Genomic DNA, 19,471 nt, shown 5'->3' with positions numbered 1-19,471 from the left:
ATTCACTGAACCTGAAGCTTATGAACTCAACTATGGTAACTGGTCAGTGAGCCCCACCCCACTTTGGAGACAAGGTTTCAGGTAGACCAAAGTAGCCTTGAACTTGTTACACAATCAAGGATGACCTTCGAAGTGTGATGGTACAATTATACACAATGGAATACTATTTAGCTGTCAAAAAAATTAAATTAAATTTACAGGAAAATGGAACTAGGAAAGATTATAATGAGTGAGATGACCCAAACTCAGAAAGACAAATGTCCCATGTTCTCTCTCAACTGCACTTCCTAACTCAGAATATTCACTAAGTGTATATCACTTTAGGACCATGAAAGTAAAAAGGAACTATGGTAGGAGCTAGAGAAAGGAATAGCAGATTCAGGTGAAATGAAGTGGGGGGAGAAAAAAAGAGAAGGAAGTTCTGTTTTATGGCAGGGGGAAGGAAGTCAATACAGAATGAGAGGGAGAGAGGAGGGACAAAAACACCAAGGATATTAGACAAAGCATCAAAGGATCATATTATTTTATACTTACCTGAAATTATACACAGTGCGTGTGTGTGTGTGTGTGTGAGAGAGAGAGAGAGAGAGAGAGAGAGAGAGAGAGAGAGAGAATGAATCTTAAATGAAGCTATTCCACTTGAGCTTACAATAAGCCTTCTTCCAGTGGTCCTATCTTTCACAGTATTAGAACTACCCACGCTGCCAAGGGAGGAAGTAACCAATAGTCCTAGCCAGCTGTGACAACAATGTATTTTAACAATGACCACCATAGCAAGCTATCCCTAAAGGTGCAGGAGTGGCAGTCACATCTTGGTGGCAGTCAACTGCTGTCTAGTTGACTTAAGATCCACTCAACAAGAGGAACATCATGCCTGGTACTAGAAACCTAACCAACTAACTGGAACTAGTGAGGTCATGAATCCGAGAAGAGAATCCAACACCATCACTTTATTAGACCAGCAGAAACTCCTACCTGCATTCTAAAATGTATCCTCATGTTCACAGGTAAGTGTAGCTCTCACCTCTCATCAAAGAAGTTTCTCTTTACGGCAAATGGAGATGATTACTGAAAACCACAACAGGTCATGTGCAGAAATCAAGGATCATGGAAAGCCTGGTCCCAACTGATACATCTACAGCATAATTCCTGCATCAATGGGGAACACTGAAGAGGAGACAGAAGTCTGCTATGGACTGTATCTCCTAGAGGTGAGAGGAAGTCACACCCATGATACCTCAATAAAGCAGCTACCCAAACAAGACCTGAACAATGATAATGTCAATAGACAAGATAACACAGAAGGGAGAACTCTCAAGGGGCCCCATTCATAGACAAAAACCTATAGTTAGCTAACAATGCTGGGAGAAGGTGAATTACCCTCCCAGGGATGAGCCCCTAATTGGTTACCCAATACAAAGTTGTCAGCCCTGAAATCATGCACACACAAGCCACACCAAAGGACTCAGGAATGTATTTATATATTTATGCACTTTTTTATGTAACAATAACAATCAAAAGAGGCCATTAATTTGAGGGATTTGGGGGCATGGAAAGGGCTGGCAGAAGCAACATGAGGTAGAAGGGAACAAGGACAAAGAAGGAAAAAAGTGATATATTCTAGTTTTAAGACTTAATAAAAAGTGAAAATAAATAAAAACAAAAGAGAGTACCCAGATGTAATGGCATAGATCTGTAATTCCAGCACTGAGGAGGCTGAGTCAGAAGGAACTGGAATATATAAGACCAGCCTGGACCATAGAAGGAGACTGTCTCCAAATTAATTAAGTAACTAAAAATGGATGGCATACCATATACAGACCATTCTATAGTGCTTTTATGTTGTTCAACAATTTATCCCACGGCCAAATCAGACCTATATTCTAGTCTGTCTTTTTACTACTGGGTACTAAATCTGCATAACAACTTTTGGGGGTCTTACATTTTCAGACAGCTAATAATTCTTGTCCACCTAGAAAACTACAAATCCAAACACAATGCCCTGAAAGGTCTAAAGCGCCATTCGCAGTGGGTAGACCAGACCACTGCAGATCAGAGTCCTCAGAGCAATCTGTAAGAAGTCTGCCAACCATTTCCATCTTTTTAGTATCAAACCATATGAGCATAATCTCTTTGAAATACAGAAATTAACAATTAAAAAGTATGTGTCCATGGCAAAGAAAGGAGGGGAAAAGGAAGAGAAAAAAGTGGGTACTATTCACACTTATGGGCAAAGTTCAAATTTAATCTAAGCTTTGAGTTTACAAACTTTTCAGTTTGGGCGAAGCTAGTGTCTGGTAGATCGACTTGCTCTACTCGCCTTTCAGCACAAAACTACTGCAAGAGTTAAGTGGGGAAAAAACACTGGTGAGAAACAGCGCAATGGCTATTTCTAATTAAATAATACGAGGGAATTAGTAAAAGCTAAAGGAGATTGGAAAATGCATTAACACAGTGATACTATGATGGAGGAAGGTCATTGGCTAATAAAGGAACTGCCTTTGCCCATTTTATTGGTTAGAAGATAGGTGGGAGGAGTAAACAGAACAGAACTCTGGGAGGAAGAGGAAGTGAGGTCAGACTCGACAGCTCTCCTCTTGGGAGCAGACGCCTCAGAGAGACGCTACGCAACCAGCTCCCAGGCAGACGCACACCATGAAGCTCCGACCCAGGATGGACATAGGCTAGAATCTTCCCGGTAAGTGCACCTAGGGGCGCTACACAGATGATTAGAAATGGGCTAAATTAATATGTGAGAATTAGCCTAGAAGAGGCTAGATAGAAATGGGCCAAGCAGTGATTAAATGAATACAGTTTGTGTGTTGTTATTTTGGGTAAAGCTAGCCGTGGGGGCGGCCGGGTGCCGGGGATGCAGCCCCGCCGCCCTTATTACTACAATACTACATGATCAGCCTAAAAGATATAAAATAACCATAAAGACTATGATGTGGATCACCAAAGAGCTCTGAGATGTGTCAGGAGAGGGCTGCAAACAGTACTAAAATGGGTAGGCCAGGCAGCGGGCCTGCTGTAGCCCGGGGCCGGGTGGGAGACTCGCTGGAGCCACAAAGAAAGAAGGGAAAGAACAGACAGGGGCGTTCGGACATTCGGCACCCTCGAAGAAGCTCACTGTGATATGGAACTGAGCAACCCTCTGGCCCCCTTTCACGTTTTCAAAAGGAATTTTATGCAGTTCGGAGAGTAAACATTCTGCCTGCCTTCTCTCACAACACAGCACAAATCTAGTGAGGACATGTGACATTCACCCAAGCTGCACCCTAATTTCTCTTTAATCTTCAGCAAGTTCAGAAAAACGCTGGCTATCTGGCTAAACTTTAATAAATGAGTTACTCTCTTAATGTACGGTAGCTGTGCACGAGTTGATCTTCTAAACCTCTTTTCATCAGAGTCCTTATCTTCTGAGGATAAAATGATCAGATGCAATCTATTGATCTAGTGAAACAGAAATAAGAAGTTACTAATTGCTTGTGTGAATTTCAAGCTTCTATAACCAAAATGTCATTTAACTCTATGAGAATTAAAAAACAGAAAATCTAAGAGTGTCTATTCAGACACACAATATATTTAACATTTAAGCAAAACCTTTATGGAATGTGTGCGATTTGACAGGAACTTTGTGTACATAACCACAAGCCAATACCAGCTGGATTATAAGAGACACTATCATTTTCTCTTGTTCTTTAAGCTTGCCAAAAAGGGTATTGGGCAACTGACTAAGCTCAATATTTTGAGTGGCTTATGCTGAAAAGTGGCTATATGCTATAAATTCAAAACAAGATAAAATGGGATGGGGCAGAAAACTCACAAGCTGTGCACAAACCAACAATTAGCCAAGACCTCAAACACATCAGTGTAGATAAAACACACGCTCTGCCTCAAGTCAGCATCTGTAAGAAGTCCTGGAGTGCTATGGGGAAGTGATTGCTGTTTTGAAATTATGCAACTATTGTTTGGAAATCGCTCAAGGAATTGAAAAGGTCAAGACTGCATGCTACCAAACCTTTTTCTTGAACAGACACTGGCTGGACAGCAATGTGAAAAATCACCATGGCTCTCTTTTCAGGATAAAACCTAAAACACCTGTGTGATATAAGCAACCCCAACACTAGCCAGCAGCCCATAGGACAACTGAGCCAGCTAGACCAGCACGGCTTCTTGGGAAGCCATTTCTCCTGATGTTTTCAGCCGACTGCATATTCAAAGGGCCATCAGTCATCTACTAGCTATCTTCCACATCTCAAACCGCTGTCCCTGCTTCCTGTGACCCTGGTCTCCTCCCACAATGGCCACTCATTCTCCCTGCAGGACTCCAGCCTCCCTATACTAAAGACAGGCTCACCAGGCCAACTTCATCCTGCAGGCTCCACTCTACCCATCTCCCAACCCTCCAGCAGCCCTGGGGATGAAGACCAAAGCCTGGTGCTGCCTTTCCACTGCAGTTACCTGGTCCTCCTTTCAAGCAAGCCCTAGACTCCCCACCCTTAACTGAGTTTAGATGCCGTTTCTAGACTGTAATCAAAATGTTACTTTTGATGTAGTGCTGAGGACTGTATCCAGGACTCCACACATGCTAGGAAGGCAAACGCTCTACCACTCAAGCACCCTCTCAGCCAGATTGTTGACGACACAGTTGGGCATCAAACCATTAGTTCAATATCTGTGTCACTGGGATAGAAAATCTATATTTTGTTTACAAATACCTTCCTAGCATCAGCACACAAAAGCACTCAGCAATTACAATTAAAAGATGTTACTCATATTTCAGAAGGCACTGCACACCAACCTGTAAAAAGGCAAAACCAATCAACACCTATCCTCTGGGGAAGAAACAAAACTCAAACAAGCTAGGCTGGTGGTCCACTCCTCTTACTTGAGAGGGCGACCTCTCAAGTTTAAGAGTCAGAGGTCACTAGAAAATACTGCAAGACTTCTAAAATAAGAAGGAAAAAAAAGTAAAAATACAAATGACCAATAAAATGAGAAAACACTTCCTTATCACAAATGAAATAAAATTAAAGTTAAATTTAAAAACATTTAAATATCAATTCTCTGGACACTGTTAATATAAATAATCTACTAGATGTCAAGTTGGCAAAATAAATATTTTTAAATATTATACCTTTCACCCAGCTAATTTATTTCCTCAATATTTCTTCCATATATAAATTCTCTAATATACAAGGATGTTTTTTATTGCAGAAATAGATGTAACAAAAATCAGGCAGATCTCTGTAAGTTCAAGGCCAACCAGGGCAACATAGGGAGACCCTGGCTAAAACTAGGGGAGAAGGTGCATATGCACAAGGTCTGGGGAGGCAGTTGAGTTGGTAAAGAGCCTGGATACAAGCTTAAGGACCTGAACTGCAATCTCCAGCACCCAGGTGAAAAGCTGGCTTACTGCCTGAGAATTGTCTCTGTGGTGGGGATGAGGCAACGTCTACCCTGCCCCAGTCTAAGCTCCTAATGATAAATGAAAGTTCAATTTCCCCAAAGTTCTCCTAGGAAATCCGTTTTTATCAGGCTTACTTATAGAAAGAACACGGATGAGCTCGTGGGTGGACCAGAGGAGCATGGGTGCCCTCAAAGCAGATGCTCTGCATGGATGATGACTTCTCCATGACCCCACAGATGGAGTGCCCCCCTCTCCTGCTCTTCCCCAGCCAGTATATTCTAATCCTTCCTGGAAGCCAGGAGCAACTAGGGCAGCTGTCTACAACTGGCTAGAAAAGGTGGCTAGATCTCAGGTGAGGATCCTAAGACCTTCCCACGCCTCTCCTCCTATGAAGGAATGTCAAGAATCAAGAAGCCCAGCTGGGATGATGTTTTGCAAGCAGGCAAAGTTGAACTCACGAAGATGGCTGCAGTCCGGCTAAAAGGGCAGTGCTGTACAACACACGCACTTGTAACTCCAGCACTGGGAAGGCAGAGACAGGAGGGTGCCTGGGACTTGCTGGCTCCCCGCCTACCTGCACTCCAAGTCCCAGTAAAAGATTCAGCCTCATTAGGTGGGTGTTCTAGTTTACTTTCTATTGCTGTGATGAACACCATGACCAAGAACTACTTGGGGAGGAAAGGCTTGCTCTGCAGGACTCACTCAGCTTGCCCTTTTGTACAATCCAAGAACATGTGCCCGAAAGTGGTGCCACCCACAGCCGGCTGGGTCCTCTCACACCAGTCATTAACTAAGAAAATGCTCCCCCGAAAGACTTGTCTACAGACCAATCTGGTGGGGCATTTTCTTTTTTCTTTTGGTTTGTTTTGTTTTGTTTTGAGACTATGTCTCACTATGCAGCACTGGCTAGCCTGTCATCAGTTCTCCCAGAGCCTGGACCAGCAGCCTGTGCACTCCCAGAGCCTGAACCAGCAACCTATGCACTCCCAGAGCCTGGACCAGCAACCTGTGCACTCCCAGACCCAGGACCAGCAGCCTGTGCACTCCCAGAGCCTGGACCAGCAGCCTGTGCACTCCCAGAGCCTGGACCAGCAACCTGTGCACTCCTAGACCCTGGACCAGCAGCCTATGCACTCCCAGAGCCTGGACCAGCAACCTGTGCACTCCCAGAGCCTGGACCAGCAATCTGTGCACTCCCAGAGCCTGGACCAGCAACCTGTGCACTCCCAGAGCCTGGACCAGCAATCTGTGCACTCCCAGAGCCTGGACCAGCAATCTGTGCACTCCCAGAGCCTGGAACAGCCTGTACACACCCACAGAGCCTGCCCAGCAACCTGTGCAGTCCCAGAGCCTGGAACAGCCTGTACACACCCACAGAACCTGGACCAGCAATCTGTGCATCCACTCCAATAACTATGGTTCCCAAACGTGTCCAGAACTTTCTCCTATCTCTGTTTCAGCTTGGGTTTCTCTCTCAGTCTGAAATACTGTTCTTATCCAACTTATTCCCAGAAGAGCAGTTTTCCCACTGTTCCTCACTCTCTTCTCCCCTTTTCACCTGACAGACACACATATCCCTGCCAAAACTCCTGTCTATCTACTCATTTGGCAGCAACCAAATGCTGCATTCCTCACAAAGCCAAGGCCAACCTCCCAATTAGAGAGAAAAGCTACCTCCTCTGCCCCTCTCAAACTGTATTCCTGTTTTCCTTTGTACTAACCATAATGTGTGATAACAAAAGATTCTTCAGAGTGCAAGCCAGGTCAGTGACCTTCAGCTTGCTAGACAGCTAAGCCAGCACCTCTGACACGGCAAAGCGTCCCCACATACACAATTGTAAGATGGTGGCATTTCTTAGCATTTCCAGTCACACTGGGGCCTGTATTCTGGGACACTTCTCCAGAAACCTTCCACTCCCCAGCCCCTCCTGACAGGACAGCGGCGTTCAATCTGTTTAATGTGGCCGCTCTTAAGAATGCAAAGGTAGCCATAGAACCAGGCTTGACTATTCTTCCATTTCTTTCAGAAATTCTCTCAGATTAAGTTATTGCATAGGAACACAGGTTTGTTATTGGTTTGTTATCAGACAGAGCTAGCTCCAGCCCAACTTCGTGGGAGGGCCTCTCCTTAAGGGCAATTTCATTTCTATTTCTTCATGTACAAAATGGAGGAGAGTATGCTTTAAGAGTTTTGAGAAATAAATAATATTAAATGAAAGTTAAATACAAATAGGTCCGGTAGCTAGATTTATGGCAACTGTCTAGCATATAGGAAGACTTGAGTTCTACCCTGACCCACAAAAGAAGTTGGGGGAGAAAAAGAAGGAAAGAGTGGACAGGAGAAATAAAATGAGGGGGAAACAGTCACAGGTAGTAGCATGCTTGCCCGGCACATATGAGCACCTCCAATGCTGCAAAAATAAATAAATAAAGTGTACCGTACAAGCCAGGCGTGTTTAATCCCAGGACTTGGGGGGCAGAGACAGGTGCATCTCAGAGTTTGCGGCCAGCCTGGTCTACAAAGTGAATTCCAAGACAGCCAGGACTATACAGAGAAACCCTATCTCGAAAAACAAAAAGTGTACAATTCAGTAGTTGTTTTTTTAAAAAAAATAAATAAATAAGGAAAAAAGGAAAAAGAAAAACATAGCCATGGGGTGGTGGGAGGCAGAGGCAGGTGGATCTCTGTGAGTTCGAGGCCAGACTGGTCTACAGAGCTAGTTCCAAGACAGGCTCCAAAACTACAGAGAAACCCTGTCTTGAAAAACCAAAAATAAAATAAAATAAAATACAATTAAATGAACCTGTTTTAGTCATATGTTTGTGTGTGGTGTGTATTTGTGCTTGCATGTGTTGAGTGGTGTGTGTGTGTGTGTGTGTGTGTGTGCAGGTACAGGTATGTGAAAATCGAACCTTGAGTCAGAAGTCTAGAAGTCTTCTTCATAAGTCTCTCTACTTTGTTCACTGAGGCAGCGTCCCTCAGTTGAACCCAAAGATCACCAAAAGGCTAGTCTAGCTAGCCAGCTTGCTCCAGGGATGCCTTGTGCCCACCTGAACACTGGAATTACAGATGAGCCACCATACCAGCCAGCATCTCCAAGGGGAACTGAACAAGGGTCCTCACACTTACACTGCAGGTGCTTTAACTACGGAGCCACTGCCCCAACCATGAGTGGATCTCATATATTTAGAATGCCTGGTACATAACCAGTTATCAATATAAGTAGGCTATTATTTTTTCAGTTATGAGCTATTGTTTTGAAATTGCATTGTTACTTAAATCTTTCAAAGTTTACCAATGCCAATATGTCATACCAATATTAAAAACAATGCAAAAACTAAGGAGTCTCTACCAAAGAATTAGGATTACATTCAAATATTAAACTCAGTGAATAAATTCATCTATTAAAACCTCTAAATTCAAGTCTGCTCACTCTTCACTCAGCTCTCCACAGCCTGGTTTCTAACCTCTCCCCCTAGACCACTAGTCTCTGAGGGGACGGACAACACTGCTCTACCAGAGCAAACCTGGCTCGTGAATGTGGGACAGCTATTAAATGGAACATCTTCCTCTTCTCTGACACTCCATTCTTTTACACAGATTTTGTCTGTGTAATAAAACCTTAGAGCAGCGATCGGCATGGAGTGTTAAGGGTTTGGAAGTGGAAACAAAACTTCCTACCAAATCAGTCACAGCCAAATTTCCAAACACTAAAACTTTCCAAGTGCCCCTCTCTCACATAAAGAGAAAGGGAAACATGAGAAAGGAGAGGCAGTCTTTGTAGCCTCAAACAGTAATGAGAGGGAAAAAAACTGTTCTTCAGCTACAATGAATGAAATCCAACTTCCTGGAACTGCTGCCTGCTTACCCTACTTTGAACCTCTAGCAAACAATGAAAGGGATATACTTTTCTATATGCTCATTGTATTAGGTTTTTTGATTATTTATGTCTATGGCTGTTTTGCCTGTGTGTGTATGTATGTCTGTGCACCAACATTCATGCCTGGTGCCCAGGGGCATGAAGAAGGCAAAAGATCTGCCTGTTAGAACTACAATGTCAGATGGTTGCGGTCACCTTGTGGGTGCTGAGGACCAAACCCAGCAAGTGCTCGCAACTGCTAAGCCACCTCTTGTTCCCCTGTATGTTCATTTCTAAATCATTCTTCTTTTGCTAACTCTAGCACTCACCTGTTTCTTTTGTTGTTTGTTTTTCGAGACAGGGTTTCTCTGTAGCTTTGGGGCCTATTCCAGAACTAGCTCTTGTAGACCAGGCTGGCCTCGAACGCACAGAGATCCACCTGCCTCTGCCTCCCAAGTGCTGGAATTAAAGGTGTGCGCCATCACCACCCGGCATCACTCATCTGTTTTTAAAACCACAACTGTTGTTGATCTGAGCAATCAGGAAGCAGCTGAGAACACAGACTCCACCACTAAACTACCAAGAGTGGAGCCTGAGCTCCAAGCTAGAGTCATTTGGGAAAAGAGAAGCTCACTTGAGAAAATGCCTCCCTCAAGTTGGCCTGTGGGAAAGTCTGTTGTGCAAATTTTATTACTGATTAATGTAGGAGGGCCCAGACCACTGTGGATGGCTCCACCCCTAGGTAGGTGGCCCTGTGTGGTACCAGAAAGTAGGACAACAAGACTGTAAACAGTAGCACTCCTCCAGTCTCTGTTTTAGTTCCTGTCTTTGTTTCCTACAAAGACGGACTGTGATGGGGCATATAAACAGTAGAAACCCTTCCAGAGTTGATTTTGGACCACGTTTTATCGGAACAGAAAGCAGTCTAGAACAATGGGGTAATACTTCAGCTGTTTGTGAAAACTGAACTGAGTAACACGTAAAGCACATATATCATTTCTGAGAACTGCAATGTTACCTGGCAAAACTACTGCTGCTGCCTCACCCACAAGAGAGAGCTCGCTGAAGTAATATATTTCTTTATATCTTAGTAGCCTAGCTTACACAAGTTTCAATGAATCTAAACTTAAAACTATGATCCCCTAAGTCTGGCTAAGCTATCCCTCCCTTTCGCCTATTCCCATAATATCCTGAACCCAGCCCTCTCTGTCACTTACCCCAACATTTACTTCAGCACTGTCTCCAAAAACTAACTCTCATGGGAGGTGTCTCTTGTTCAACACTGTATCTCCAACCCCTTCATCCATAACATTAGCTAATTCTGTGAACAACACCCCTGAGCTTCTTTTTGCTCATTGCGGGGGCATTTTAAAAATTAAGGCGTTTCGAGTCTGCACCTGTACACTCCTCCACAACGAAGCCAAATCAATCAATCTGTCTTGGATCTGCTGAGTCTATTATCCCCTGCTAGAGCTGCTGTAACAGGCTCCTCAAAAAGGAATGAGACAATAAACATTCTATCGACTCCACAACTACTTGTGCTCGGTACTTCTTCAAAGCCTAAACTTGGAGCAAAATAAGCAGATTACTATGTACTAAATGTGTAGATACAGCAAAAAGACAAGTTAGTGTCTTGGACGGAAGGGTCATGAATGTTTTCCTTAATACTGTGTCTTTAATTCCCAAGTTCTGACTGAATGTGGTGTATAAGGGAAGCTGTTTTGCCTTGAGTGAAGAAGACAGTAAAGAGACAGGCATTAGCGCTCGCCTTTGATCCCAGAACACAGAAGGCTCAGCCAGGAGGATCTCTGCATTCAAAACCAGCCTGGTCTACAGAGTGAGTTTCAGGACAGGCAGGGCTACACAGAGAAACCCTGTCTCAAACACCCGCCCCTTTAAAAAAAAAAAAAAAAAAAAGACAATGAGTCAAGCACTCCTGTCTACTCAGAAATCCCGGCAGGATCCGCCTGACTTTAAAAACAGGTTTTCTTGGTGCCCCCAGGTTTGCTCCTAGACCTAGCTGCAAGTGACACGAGGACTGCGCAAATCCGGAAGAAGGCGCCAAAGCAGAGAAGCGGCCACGGCTCCCATGCCGCCTGCACCCAGCCACCCAACCCTGTCCCGCACTCACCACCAGCGAAGCCGTGAAGCCCGGCGCGTCCATGGTCCCGCTGACTCCTCCAAGGCTAACATTAGAGGTGAAGCAGAAGCAGGTGCTGCCCCAAGGAACTGGGCGCCGCCATGTTGGGGGCGGGATTTAGGGTAAGTACTTCCGGGGCCGTGTCGTGACGTCACTCCACAACAACCGCGCACGTGCACCTGCCAGTGCTTGGCGCTGAGCCATTTCGGGGAGGCGGGGAGCCTGGGGTCTCCGGTGTCTTGGACGCCTGCTTATCGCCTTTCCGCAGCCCGGACGAGATGCGGTAAGTAAGGCCCTCGCACACGCCGGTGACCCCTGCTGCCATCTACGGGAAGAGCCGGGAGGAGAGCCCGGAGAAGCGTGGCTGGCTGGAGGAAGGACTGGGCTCCCCCCACACTGCCTGCATCTGAAGTCCAGCCTGTGGTTTCCTACTCTCAATCCAAAAAGGCTGTTCCTTCGCTTTCTCTGTGTAGGTTCTGTCTGGGTTTTTGTTAATCCATTATCAGAAAAAATTGCTAAACAAAAATAAGTTTCCTTTGCCCCCCCCCCCCCGCAAAAAAAAGTAGCATACTCCTTTTTTACTGACATGTTTTTCCCATTAAATTAATTTCCTTATTCAAAAGAGTTGGGGAGTGGTTATTAGAGGTGAGAAAGGGAAGGGTGGAGGTAGCTCCTATCAAAAAACCATTAGATAGGGCCAATGAGATCGCTTAGTAGGTGTCTTAGCTAGGGTTTTTATTGTTGTGGAGAGACACCATAACACCACGGTAACTCGTATAAGGAAAACCTTAAATGGGGTGGCCTCCTGGCAGTTCAGAGAGTCCATTAACATGATGCGAGGCATGCGGGCAGAGGTAGTGCAGGAGCTGAGAGTACTGTGTCCTGGCTTGTAGGGGACAGTCACACACAGTGAGAGGGAAAGATAGTTAAAGAGACCTCAAAGCCCGCCCCCCCACAGTGATACACTTTCTCCAGTAAGGCCACACCTCCAAATAATGCCACTCCCTTTGGGGGCCATTGCTGGTCCCCAAGTCTGGAGATGGCTACTAACAAAATGCTGTTACACAGGGCCAATGAGATGGTTCAGCAAGCAAAGGCCCTTGCCACAACCCCTGAGACATGAGTTCACTCCCCAGGACCCATGTGCCACAACCCCGAGACATGAGTTCACTCCCCAGGACCCATGTGCCACAACCCCGAGACATGAGTTCACTCCCCAGGACCCATGTGCCACAACCCCGAGACATGAGTTCACTCCCCAGGACCCATATGGTACAACCCCTGAGACATGAGTTCACTCCCCAGGACCCATGTGCCACAACCCCGAGACATGAGTTCACTCCCCAGGACCCATGTGGTACAACCCCGAGACATGAGTTCACTCCCCAGGACCCATGTGCCACAACCCTGAGACATGAGTTCACTCCCCAGGACCCATGTGCCACAACCCTGAGACATGAGTTCACTCCCCAGGACCCATATGGTACAACCCCTGAGACATGAGTTCACTCCCCAGGACCCATGTGCCACAACCTCGAGACATGAGTTCACTCCCCAGGACCCATGTGCCACAACCCTGAGACATGAGTTCACTCCCCAGGACCCATATGGTACAACCCCTGAGACATTAGTTCACTCCCCAGGACCCATATGGTACAACCCCTGAGACATTAGTTCACTCCCCAGGACCCATATGGTACAACCCCTGAGACATGAGTTCACTCCCCAGGACCCATATGGTGAAAAAGATAACCAGTTTCCACAGGTCATTCCTTAACCTCCACAACTGCCTCCAACACTCCCTCACACATGCTAATATTATATTTATATATCATATATTAATATAGTATATGTTGTTACTTACTGTATATCAATAACTAAATAAATTCCTGTAACTGGAGTTACAGACAATTGTCAGTCACCATGTTAGTGCTGGAAATCAAACCCTGATCCTCTGGGGTGGGGGGGGAGTCAATACTCTTAATTCCTGAGCCATCTTTGTAGACTCAATTTTTAAATTCTAATTAAAATATACATCCTTTCTCCCTTTCCATTTCTCCCCTCCAGCTCCTCCCATTCCCCCTCTTATTCCCTCTCAATTCATGACTTCTTTTTCTTTGATGATTATTGTCACACATGTATGCACATACACACACACAAATACAAGCTGCTGAGTCCATTTAGTGTTTTTGTGTGTACATGATTTCAGGGCTGATCCGTGGTATTGAATAACCAATTAGGGGGCTCATCCCGGGTAAGGAAATACTAATTCTCCCTCTTTCCACAACTGTTAAACTGCAATGTCTTTTATGACCTGTACTCTGAAGGAAGTCAGTAGCCGTTCTTACAAAAGCTTACTGGTAATATAAGTCATACGTATATATTACTAGGTTGGGCGAGTTAAATACCAGAAAGTCAGTAAAGAGCAATGGCTGCCATGTTGGAAACTGGCTCCCATGCTAGGGAAATGCAACTCAAGACCACAATAAAATATCACTGTGTGCCAGGTATAATGATGGTACCTGCCTGTAATCCCAGCCCCTAAAAGGCAAAGGCAGGAGGGTTGCTGTAAGTTCAAAGCCAGCCTGGGCTACATGAGTACCATGCTAATCAGATCTGTATAGCAAGCAAGAACTTGTCTCTGAAAAAGAAAGAAGAGGGAGGACTATACACATTCTCTGTGGTGGCTGAAATTAAAAAGACCAATGTTGCCTAGGATGAAAAACCACTTGTGCACTGTCTTGCTGAACCTAATTTAATATTATACAACAACTATAAAGTATAATTGTCACCCTAAGAGACAAGCAGTGCATCTAAGACTTTTACACTATCATTAAGAGCTTTATATACACAGGGGAAAATGGAAATACCCAAATGTCCACCAGCTAACGCATGGATAAACTTATTGTACTGCATACTTAACAAAGAGCACTGCTTAACAATAAAAAGTAACCTGGGTGCTAGTGATGGCTTAGTGGGTAAGACCACTGAGGGCCTGAGTTTGAATCCCCAGCAATCACATAGAGAAGCCAGGCAGGGCTGAATGTGTCTGTAACACCAGCACTGGGGGGCAGAAACAGGTGAGCCCCAGGAGTTTGCTTGCCAGAAGCCTAGCCAAAAAAAAATGACAAGACAGGAGTTCAGTGAGAGACCCTCACTCAAGTGCATAAGGCAGAACGTGCCTAATAGTACAGGACACCCAGTGCCCTCTCTGACCTCCCCAAGAGAGCACACAGACACGAGTATCCTCACACACGTGCACACACATCACATACCACGCACGGAACAAATAATAAGTAGACATTTTAAGTAAATTAATGATGCCTACAACAGCATGGGTTAGTCTCAAAACACTATAGTAAGTGAAAAATCAATAAAACCTAAGAGAATTCACTTTGTGTTTTTACTTTTGTCAAACTCTAGAAGAGAAAAAATTTAAAATACTATTTTTACACTGTGTGTGTGTGTGTGTGTGTGTGTGTGTGTGTGTGTGGACTTGCATGAGTGCATATATACCGTGGCATGAGTTTAGGTTCTCTGAAAAAGCAGCCAGAACTTTAAATGCTGAGTCACTTATTTTTCTTTAAAAAAACAAAACAGTGGAATGGCATTCACAGGCTTGCTGGCAGATCCCCCTTGTTAGCAGACATAACAAAAGCAGACGGTTCCAACTGTAAATGTAACTTTGATATAGCATTCCCCTATTCCCCTAAAACATCTTGCAGGGTGGCGTGTCCATACATGCTCGCACATGCCGCAATGCTCTCAGACTTTTGTGCTGCAGTCTCACGTTGGGGTCTTCCAAGATGACCAGTCATGCACAGCTCTGTATCATTGACCCATCAGGTGGTTCATATGGTTACTGGGGATGAGCCGTTGGAAAATCCAGGCAAGCTGCAAAGACAGAAATAGAAAAGCTTCAGATGAAGGGAATGACCTGCCATCATTAAAAGTTAAAGAAGTTACACGAATAATTTATGTTGTATATAATGAATTAAGAATACAGCTTTTGAGCTAGAACTCAGCTAGGTTGGTGACATGAATTGTTCCAAAAGATATAAGGAAGGAAGCAAAGGAAAGTGCTGATGAAGCCTAAAGGAAGAAGGTGAACCAGATAATAACAATGTGTAACATGTGTGCCATCTAGTCTGTTTCACTTTTATGTGATAGGCCATGTGGCTGTTTAGTGCCATGAAGTACGTGTGTGTGTGTGTGTGTGTGTGTGTCTGTGTGTGTGTGTGTGTGTGTGTACACGTACTTAGCAATGTTCACAAAGTTTTTGTCTTATAAACAAAGAAAGGGGAAAGAAGGAAAGAAGAGTTTCTATGAATCATTTTAAACCAGTACATATAGTAATTGCAGTCCAGATTTAATATGTACTCAGGAGCTGCAGATGGTTCATCAACACCCATAGAGTCTCACCAACATGACTACTGCCTCTGCATGGTCTGAACATCGTAACAATAGATATGGCACAGTAGACAGAGAAAAGCCCACAAAACCACAACCCTACACAAAGAACTACAGGCAGCTGAGGAATGAGAATAGGAGAAACAGCTTTCCCCAGGGAAGAGCACACAATTGGTTTTCCAATACCACGTAGCCCTGAAAACATCCATACAAGGAACATGGTACAGACAGAGCAACATATGTGTGCAATGACAATGAAGAGAAAGGCCGTGAGTTTGAAAGAGAGCACTCAGGGTTCTGTGCAAGAGTCTTCAGGGAAGAAAAGAAAGCACAAAATAATGTAATCTCAAAAAATAAATGACTTTTTAAAATTGCATGCTATTCTTCCAGAAGACTCTAGCTCAGTTCCCAGCATCCATTCCAGGTGGCTCACAACGACCTGTAACTCCAACTCCAAGAAATCTGACACCCTCTTCTCGTCTCCCAGAGCATACACACACATGATATACACTCAAATACATACATACATATATATTTTTTTAATATGTGAAAACGCTCCCATGAAGCAATAAAAGGAAGATAAGTATTGTAGTGATCATTGTTTCTATTGCAGTGATAAAAGGCAGCTTAAGAAAGTAAGAATTTATTGGGGCTTGCAGTTCCAGAGAGAGAGTGTATCATGGCGGGGGAGGGGCATGGCAGCAAGATGCATGCAGGGTGACAGGAACAGGAAGCTGAGAGATCACTTCTTGTACCATAAATACAAAAGAGAGAGAAAGAACTAGAAGTCTCGGGCAAGGCTGTAAACTCTCAAACCCATCTCAAATGACATACCTCCTCCAGTGAGGTGTCACCCCCAAAGGTTCCATAACATCCTCCAAACTGGGGACCGAGTGTTCAACTACCTGAGCCTGTGGCAAACCTTGGTCTTGTAAATCACCATGAATATCAACAGGAAAAAAATTGCAGAGGCTACAAAAAGAAAAAATGCAGATAACTCATGAATATATGGAAAGTATCTTAAATTCAGTGAAAATTAACACAATAACGAAGCATATATTTAGCTTATCAAATGGCTAAAGGCTTTCTAGAGGGACAATGAGAAGCAGTACAGCAAGATACATCAGAACCCTTAAGATTCACTTTGTCTTCAACTGCCCGATTTTCATTGTCATCTAAGGAACTGTTTCTGATCAGCTGTAGAAGGAGCTGTGGGCTGCGTTCCTGCCCAGCTCCTGGCCGCCTGACTAGCTTATGCCCCAAAATAATTACACAGAAACTGTATTCTTTTAAACACTGCTTGGCCCATTAGTTCTAGCCTCTTAATGGCTAATTCTCACATCTTGCCTAACCCATATTTAGTAATCTGTGTAGCACCAGTCTTACCAGGAAAGATTTAGCATGTCTGCCCTGGAGAGGAGCGGCATGGCGTCTGAGCTCACTTCCTCTTCCTCCCAGCATTCTGTTCTGTTTACTCCACCCACCTATGTTCTAACCTATCAGGCCAAGCAGTTTCTTTATTAATTAACCAATGACCTTCCTCCATCAATCAGCCACTGAAATATAGTAGGACGTTCATTTCCCTGTTCATTACAGAAACTAAGAGTTTTCCCTGGTGGTGCTAGGACTAAATCTAGGGCCTTGCATCCACCAGATATATTCTATCACTGATTTATCTATCTGCATCCCTGTTCTCAGTTCTTTTTTTTCAAGACAGGGTTTCTCTGTGGTTTTGGAGCCTGTCCTGGAACTAGCTCTTGCAAACAAGCTCACTTCTTATTTTTAAGGTCTCTCTAGGTTGCCAAGGCTGGCCTGAGTTTTCTATGTAGCCTCCACAGGCCTAATCTTCATATCTCAAGCTGGGATTATAGACCCAAGTCAGTAAGCCCAAATGAAAGTAAAAATTTATATAGTAAGATTTATTCATCAGTATCTGGTTGGTATAATTTGGTTGTACTATAACAAATAACTATTTAAGTCCATTAGGTTGGAGATTCTTTACAGATGGAGAAGAATGGGAAGCCCAGAAGCAGTTCCCTGGGGTATGGGCATGTGCTTGAGACCATCCATCAGAAACACATCTGACTTACAATTGAAACTGGTCAATAAACGAGAGAGTTGAGAGGTCAGGAAAATGGAGAGTATAACAGGACCCATATCTTAGCACAACCAGATCTTAGCACAACTAACTCCATGATGTAAGTGTCATTCAGGCTGTAAAACTCAGCATGCAGACAGCAGCACCTGCCAAAAATAAAAACAAATGAACCTAATCCATCAAAGTCCATTGTTGTGGGAGTCTCTAAATGTACGAACCTTGCTTTTTGGCTTCTGTAGTTCTGCTTCTGGCTAACTGTTTTTCTTAACTGAAGTATGTCAACCCAGGACATGCTGTTTGCACTTAGAAGCTCACTCTGAGAAAGGCTCAGGGCTACACTGGGATTCTGAAAACACAGTGTGGTTGCTTGCCAACTAATAGAACTTTCTACCTTCTTAAAGTGTATCGGCGTGAATAAACGCAGGCAAATATTAAAGAATATATACAAATTTAATGATTAAATAAAACTTACAGAACCGAGGTTCCTGTGTAGCACAGGAGGTAGGAAAGAAAGGGAGGAGCCGCCTCCCGCGCGCCCATTTATCGGTACGCATTCGCCCGAGGCAAACCTGCCTCCTAAAGGGGCTGGCTTAACCCTACATCTCCCCCTTTTGTCTAAATAAGACAGAACTAAACCAAATATAACTATAAACAATAATAACAAATGATAAATATAGCAAACAATATTGAGAACAAAAGTTTTGCTAGACATTCTATCTCAAGGAGTCTAAATAATGTAGAGAGTAACTACAATTAAATAATCTTCAACTCCATCAAAGATCTGAGAAGGGAATAAATATTACTTAACAAATGAGAGCTATCCAAAATGTGCAACAAATGACAGAGACAACTGACTACCTGGGCAATCACCCAAAGTCTCGTTTGCAATGTTGAGTCAACCAACTTTGGCTAAGGCCTAACATAACTGACATAACATTATCAAATGCTAGGAACTTTCATAGAATTATCCTACCCTGTCTTGGCAAGATAAGACAATCCTGTTTCATATCTTAGTCAGTAGTTGAGGTATGGGCTTTTCTTAACCCAAAGGCCAGTTCTGCCAAGAAGACAAGCTCTCAGTGGAGTGTCTTTGGTGCTCAACGTTCTCTCGGGAGTAGAGTGGTGTTGCCAGGAGTAATTGTGTCTCGTTGGCACAGAATTCTAGGTTAGATTAAAGGCCATTTTCTACAGCTCTTCAAAGAGGCTGAAGATTATATTATCTATACTAAAAATAATCTCTATGTATCTAAAAGACCTGATTAACCTAAAAATAAATATGACAAACATATAATTTTCAATACCTATCTAATTTGAAAACTAAGAGAATAAACAACTGTGCAAAATATGAAGACAATGATCTTCACCTGTAAACAATGCCATTACATATCAAATGTAAACAATGTTTTTACATAAATAGTATCATAGGTAGAAATTTACAATGTGATATGATAGATGTATCCATACAATATAAGCATACTCTTATATAAAAATAGAGGTAGGAACACTCACATTCAATATTCAATATATCAATATACAAGAAACAGTACCAA

General features: G+C 43.7%; 1 protein-coding gene and 1 pseudogene across 4 annotated transcripts in view; one reads left to right on the top strand and one right to left on the bottom strand.

Moving 5' to 3' along the window:
• Nucleotides 1-11,528, bottom strand: part of Slc25a26 (solute carrier family 25 member 26) — a 122,265-nt gene extending 110,737 nt beyond the window's left edge. For 2 of the 4 annotated variants that reach the window (XM_041632631.1, XM_041632636.1), the window contains exon 1: nucleotides 11,405-11,522. In XM_041632631.1, the coding sequence (XP_041488565.1) occupies nucleotides 11,405-11,437 (33 nt within the window). In that variant the 5' untranslated portion in view covers nucleotides 11,438-11,522. Of the gene's footprint in view, nucleotides 1-11,404 lie in introns of all 4 variants that reach the window. The other 2 variants (XM_041632643.1, XM_041632651.1) reach the window with 2 other exon arrangements.
• A 3,489-nt stretch (nucleotides 11,529-15,017) lies between these two features.
• Nucleotides 15,018-15,544, top strand: LOC121432646 (annotated as a pseudogene).
• The last annotated feature ends 3,927 nt before the right edge of the window (nucleotides 15,545-19,471 follow it).

This window comes from Microtus oregoni, unplaced genomic scaffold, assembly GCF_018167655.1.
Source record: "Microtus oregoni isolate MIOR12 unplaced genomic scaffold, Mior012 000002F_ref0000024, whole genome shotgun sequence".
NCBI classification, from domain to species: domain Eukaryota; kingdom Metazoa; phylum Chordata; class Mammalia; order Rodentia; family Cricetidae; genus Microtus; species Microtus oregoni.
Note: the sequence above shows the minus strand (reverse complement) of the source record. Positions and strands in the feature narration are given on the sequence as shown.